Source organism: Curcuma longa, chromosome 15, assembly GCF_044706935.1.
Source record: "Curcuma longa cultivar G26 ecotype Majalengka, Jawa Barat chromosome 15, ITB_CL_G26_1.1, whole genome shotgun sequence".
NCBI classification, from domain to species: domain Eukaryota; kingdom Viridiplantae; phylum Streptophyta; class Magnoliopsida; order Zingiberales; family Zingiberaceae; genus Curcuma; species Curcuma longa.
The window spans coordinates 7,138,867-7,145,730 of record NC_133875.1 but is presented as its reverse complement, the minus strand read 5'-3'; the positions used below and the strand labels follow the sequence as shown (position 1 = coordinate 7,145,730).

General features: G+C 38.6%; 1 protein-coding gene across 1 annotated transcript; it reads left to right on the top strand.

Moving 5' to 3' along the window:
• Positions 1-377: 377 nt before the first annotated feature.
• On the top strand, positions 378-6,661 carry LOC141846362 (uncharacterized). The gene is made up of 9 exons (XM_074734383.1): positions 378-528; positions 910-2,850; positions 3,671-3,797; positions 3,866-3,951; positions 4,732-4,973; positions 5,662-5,748; positions 5,829-5,928; positions 6,208-6,410; positions 6,504-6,661. Exons 1-8 carry the CDS (start codon positions 445-447, stop codon positions 6,391-6,393), a joined length of 2,853 nt encoding a protein of 950 aa, XP_074590484.1. The 5' UTR covers positions 378-444; the 3' UTR covers positions 6,394-6,410; positions 6,504-6,661.
• The last annotated feature ends 203 nt before the right edge of the window (positions 6,662-6,864 follow it).

Here is a 6,864-nt window from a genome sequence, read left to right as displayed (position 1 = left end):
GTGAAAAACATAATAATAAACAGTGTACTAACGAGGCACATGTAATTTGTAAATATATTTTTTTCTAAACCTACAGTACTTAAATAATCTTAAATTTTTAGTAAGCATTGGTGTAAAAAAGGAAAGTTCGTGTAGCAAAAGGAAAATTTCCCATAAAAATATAAAAATGGGAACAAATCAGAATCGTTCTACAGGCGATCCGATTTTCGGCGGGTTAACCGAAGGTTTATCGGACCGGACACGAAATCCACATAACGGACACGTACCGTTTTGGGTTCGTCGGCCGCGTGGCGAGTTTCTATTCGCTGGATTGTACATTGCATAAACACTAACCTTCCTCCCTTCCTTCCCGAAGCGGCGCGGGTTACGGCCGTCTCTCGCTGGAGTTTTCCATCGCCGATCGCCCGTCGCCCGCCGAAGATTTTCGCCTCTGCGCCGGCATCGATGGAGGTCTCCGGCGGGAGGAGGAGGAAGAGGTGGGACAAGCCCTGCGTGCGGAGAAAGCTTCTTCCCGGCGAGGAGGTCGAGGTATCTATCTCTCTCGATTCAAGCCGGAAAACCCTCTCCGATCAATGTGATAATGTAATGTAGGCATCGATTAGGGTTTCAGTTTATTTTTTACCCTTGTCTTTCTCGGAAAAACGATCGTCAAAACTGCATCTTTAGACAGATTTGCCACTTCTATTCTTCCTCGTACGCTTTGAACGACGCAAGGGCTAGAGTTCTATAAAATTTGAATCGTACACGAACTATGAGAACAAGGACCAAAAGAAAAGTCAGAAGCTATCACAATGGCATCTCTTAGAAGGAAAATTTAACATTCTCTAAGTCGATTTTAGTTTTGATTAGATGTTTCTTATTTCTTTTATAGAAAGGTATTTGATTCTTGCTCAATTGTTACTGCTATAGGTGTTATCTCTGGAGAATGGGCTTGTTGGTTCTTGGCACACGGGGACTGTTATCGCTTGTGAGGAACTCGCCCGACTCGTTGAGTACAAATATTTCGTGACCGAAGAGGAGAACACAAATCTTCAAGAGACTGTCACTGTGTCACCTGTTATAGAAGGCCAGGCTGCAAGAAACCCAGTGAACTATCGAGGCCGGATAAGGCCCTTGCCTCCTTATTGTGATCTCAAGATTTCTGAGGTGAGGTACGGGCTTTGTGTAGATGCATGGATAGATGACGCTTGGTGGGAAGGTGTAGTTTTTGATCATCAAGAAGCTTCTGAAGTTAGGCTGATATTCTTCCCGGACCAGGGAGATCAACAGATGGTGAGAGTTGATCATCTACGTCTTACCCAACATTGGGGTGAAACATATGGCAGCTGGGAATCTCGTGGCGAGTGGTTGTTGCTTAAAGTTCTTCAACCATTTGAAGGGGGAGGTGTGCTGCCAGTCTCAGTAAGACAAATCTGGTATGACTTGAGTACTCTGGATACCTTTAGTGAAAGGATTGGACTTTGGATGTTCGGATCGGAGTCAGTATGGGACCATCTGGTGACTGGGTTAATCCAAGATTTACTGTTTGTCGTTCATGGATTATTAGATGTTCCGTATGACAATGCTGATACTCCAGTGACTACTGGAATTATGAAGAAGCGAAGAAAGAAAAAGGTTAAAGGTACAAGGAGCACAAATTGCCAAGGCCCTTTCAAGCCTTTACTTGCTGGAGCTGGGTCCCTTCCAGAAGGGGCACTCGACATGCAAAATCTTCCTGTGTGCTCATCTTCAAATAAGAGGAAACGAACAGAATCTTCTAACTATTTTGAGGCTGACAATAACAAAGACACAAAAATATCTAACGATAGGTGTCTACCCTACTCCAAATTGGCTGATGATTCACATGAGCTTGACTCTGACATAACAAAGCTTCATTCGGCTGAGTTCTGTGAAGATGAGCAACAGTCAGATAGTTCTGTTTCAGGTAAAGAAAATTTGAAGTTAACTATTTCTGTAAGCGTGCCTTCCTGTAAGGATGTAGAACCTGAGTACCACCCTGATGCTATTGTAAATTACAAGCGATACATTGAATCATCCCGAGTTAAAGGCTGTCAGAGAACTGCCAACCATGATATTGGGATACTGGAACTAAATGCATGGAAACATCTCTCGTACATGGGCTGGAGTTTTTGTGAAAGAAGAAGAAGATCTAGATATTCTTCTCCTGATGGTGAGGTCTTTTATACTCTTTATACAGCTTGCCGGGCTTACCTGGGTAAAGAAGAAAATTTGTGGAAAACCGACACAGTTTGTTTAACAGATTCAAATGATAGCCAAACTTCTTCTTTATCAAAAGATCATTCACGCTATCTGAACTTGAAGAAAAGAAAGAGATATCTCACCAGCAAAGCTGATGAACCGGACACTGATATGTTTCCATCTGATCAAAAGTCAAGTAAAAGGCACCAACCGAAATGTCTCAGAGAAAAGATGGAAGGAACAGTTTTATCGATTCTAATTGACAATCACATTGTATCATATAGGCAGAAGGTCCACTACATTTGTGAATGGGGCGGTGAGGTCAAGAAGGAGGGTTATATTACTCGCACTGGAATTAAATGCAAATGTTGCAGAAAGGTGTATACTGTTGCCGAATTTGAGGTTCATGCTAGCAGCAACAAATGCAAACCTGGTGCCCGAACATTTTTGCTTGATGGTACGTCTTTGTTACAATGCAAATCTCAGCTGGTGTATGGTAAAGGCCCTATAAAGTATCCTCATCCAAGGCTGAAGCACAAATCAACTGAAAGCCAAAGTGATGATACATGTTCTATATGCCATAGAGGTGGTACTCTAATCCTATGTGATGCCTGCCCATCAACATTCCATGTTAGCTGTATTGGATTAGAGGCACGTTCCCAACTCTGATGTTTAAACATATTTTGCTTTTTTTAGAATTTTCCAGAGTTTCTAGACATTTTGCTGATCAACATATAGTTGCATTCAAATAAGTTCCTTGTACCTATTTAGTTATCATTGCTATCCAGACTACACAAATCACAAATGGTTAAATTGATGCAAAATTACAATTTTCAGTTTGGTGGTGTTAAAGAATTTTCGTCTAGTAACAATATTACAAATAGTTCTGATTGGCAGCAGACATGTTTGAATATCCTGATATCTTATCCCAATAATCTTTTCCCATATGATTTAGCAAGTGTATTTCAGAGGACTTAGATGCTACACAAAGAGAAGTAAGGGTGTTATTTTATGAATAATTATGCTTATTTTAAGTATCTTATGATGCTCATGACAAGGTCTTTCCTTCAACCTAAAATGAGGGGCACCTTAATGTTTTCACTGAAATCCTTTTCATACTGGTGATGGCAACAATTTATTGTCCTCTTCACCTGTTATATACTTAAATCCCACCATTTTCTTTTAGAAAACTTTACTTATTCCTTCTTCAATGGGCCTCAATATTGTTAGATGAGTTTATTCTTCTCAGAAGTTCTAGAAAACCATTCTCATTCTCACCTGTTTATTATCATTCGACTTGTGGTATTTGCTTGCAGTTGGTACTTCTAATTTCTGAACTGTTTGTTCAATTATGCTAAAACTATCTAATGTTAATTTTTTTGATAAACTAGCAATGTTAGTAACAGTTTAGTTCCTTTTATCTCCTACAAGATCCTAAGCTAACATATTACTTTTGTTTTCTAATTTAAAGGTTGTGCCAGAGGGCAAGTGGTTTTGTTCATGTTGCCTATGTCGCATCTGTGGCTCAAGTGAATTTAATCCTTTAGAAATAATTACAACAAAGACCATCTTATACTGCGATCAATGTCAATCTGAATGTAAGATTTTTAATAAAAACTTCCACTCAACAGTTGATTTCTTATGACTAACTTTTTGTTTCCTCCAGATCATGTTGGGTGCTTAAAAGATCAAGGAATTTCAGTAAGTGATTGTGCTTCTGGGAACTGGTTTTGCAGCTCAAAGTGTTCAAAGGTTGTTTTTCTACTTTCGCTCTCTCATTTTCTGTGTATGCATATGAACATGTTTTATTGACTTAATGCTATTCAGCTAGTGGCATGCTAAATTTAGTGGTGTTAAAGAGAGTAGGAAATGAAAGGGAGAGGATAAAAGCCCACCTCTTGGTCCCACATCATCAAATGAGGATGCTTATAATGTGTTTAAACCATGGTTTGAAATCTCGTACCATGCCGGGTGAAACAATCAAAACACATCGTTCCAGTAAATTACCGAAACTCAATATCACTTGGCACAGACAATGTTTCCTTCCTATGCTTCATTTCTTTCCTTCTTCAACATCCAATTTATCACCAATACCATACATCAAAATGTTAGCACAATACCAAAACAGTATCGATCTAGTCAAAACTCAAGTTCCAGCATGGCTCGAGATTTTGAACTTTGGTTTAAACATTAAGATATTCTCCACCTAGGTGTCGTGGCATTTTGGGTCAAATTGGGCTCTTTATTGGGTTTTAATGATGCAATTTCTCACCTCTAATGACATTGGGCCTGAGAGGGGCATGCTTAAGAGTTCGGGAAGTAAGAATGAAGGGGAAAACTCCACTTCATAATACCACATCGCCATATTCTTCAAGTTCTCTGATTTCTACTGTTTAATCATGTATACTCCTGATTTACTTGCTCCTCCTCTAGAAACCATTTGGTTGGATATTATGAGAATGTATACTATTGGTTGGAAAATGTGCATCCCATTTCCATAATTGAAAATCCTGATGTGTGCTTCATGTGCAGATATTTCTTCATCTTCGCAATCTGGTTGGGAGGCCAAATCCGACAACAAACCGAGCATTAACATGGACAATTCTGCATTTTGAAAGAGAAAATGTTGCAGTTGAGAATTGTGATTTCGAAACTTTTCCTGGATATTGGAGCAAGCTCCATGCTGCATACAAGTTATTGCATGAATGTTTTACTACAATGATGGAACCTCGTACCCAGAGTGATCTTCTATCCGATATTATTATGAATAAAGAGTAAGTTCCTTCATTTTGTTCTGCAAGTTAATTGTCATAATATTCTTCTATACATTCTGTATTGGTTGCATGCTGTTTATTGGGCTTTTTTCTCAAACTTTGTTTTGTTAGTAGAACAATTAGATGGAATGGCCATGCTCAAATGGTTTAGTTTAAGGAACCAAACATCCTTTTTTTCATATTTGGATGCTCTAAGCTTGCTCCAACATACCAATTTTCTTTGTTTACCCACAGAGTCCACCTCTTGTCAGCTTGTCCTAGTGTTCACCTTGCTAGGATGTCACGAGCCATCCTTCACTGATTGATTACCTTCTAGTCCACCTTGTTATAGATTGTGTTATACTAAGTGAGATGTTCGCAAACACCAAAATTTGCCATTTCTCCTTGATTAGTTAGGGTTTCTCACTGAAAGTATATTTAACGTTCGTCATGACTTCATGATGCATAGCCATGTCGGTGCTGGGTTTTCTACTGACCGGTGGATTGGCCTAAAACAAGCAAATATGCTATAAAATTCAGATATTTGACAGCTATTAACTGTTGAAAACTTTAAATGATAATGCTCTCTGATCAATTCACAGAATACAATTGGGTGTTTTGTTGTCCATATGATTTTCCTCGAGGAATTCCTGTCTTAAATCGGAAGCTCTCTGAATGCATTGAATAATTTGTTTTTCTCAAATTGCAGATCTGAACTGAGAAGACTGAACTTTTGGGGATTCTATACGATAATTCTGGAGAATGGAGATGACCTTGTCTCCGTGGCTACATTCAGGTAACACTTGCTTTACTACGAAACAATGATTTATCCCTGTCCTTTTCAGGCTTATAGCCCTGATACATGCTTTAATCCAGGGTTCACAATGAAAAGGTTGCTGAATTGCCTTTTATCGGTACCACCCAGAAATATCGTCGACAAGGAATGTGCCACATTCTTGTGGAAGAAATTGAAAAGGTAATTGCAGATTTGTTATTCAGATGCCATAGGAAATAAGGAAAATATTAGAAACATGAGATTGACTACTTAAACCACTTGTGGAATTCATTAGAAAAATGCAAATGTTATGCTCAATGACCAGAGAGAAACCATTGTTTACGACGAAATTGTTTCAGCATAGAATGCATATCGTAAAGATAACTGACTCGACAATATTATGCTCAATGAAGGGTTATAAATTTGAAGTATGTGTAGTGCTTTGCTTGCTCATGGATTTGTTTGCAACCTTTTGTGCAGTTACTTTCCGACGTGGGTGTTGAAAGGCTGTGCCTTCCTGCGGTGCTGACTCTCGTCGATACATGGACGAGGTCGTTTGGGTTCTCGAAAATGACCGATCGCGAGAGACTACATCTGCTCGACTACAGCCTTCTCACATTTCCAGGGACCACTATGTGCCAGAAGATCCTCAGAGCCACTCCATAAGTCTCTTCTACCTCAAGGTGACAAAAAAAAAGTTTCATGTGGCTCTCTTTTAGCTCTTTGGCCTTCACTAAAACTTAAGAAGTTTCTTTGCCCATCTGGTTTTACTGCAGGAATATGACACGTGGCAGCTGTTGGAATCCTCCTCTTTGTTATTATTATTATTTTTTGATAATTCAAATGTCCAAACTTTGCTAACTAGTCTCATAGGTAGATGGCTTTCTTCTCTTTCGCCTACCAGTAAATCCTCTTTAGGTTGTATGCTGGGAATTTTAATAATAATTAATAATTTCTTATTATTTTCTTCTTACTTTTGATATTGTTTTTTTTTCATATATATTATTGAAAAAGTTGCTTTGTAGGGCATTGAAGCATTGCTTGAAATCCTAATATTCATTTATAAAATTGGAGCATTTTTTTTAAATAGACCATTTCATAATTCTAAAAGCAAATTAAAACTTCTAAATTTCAATA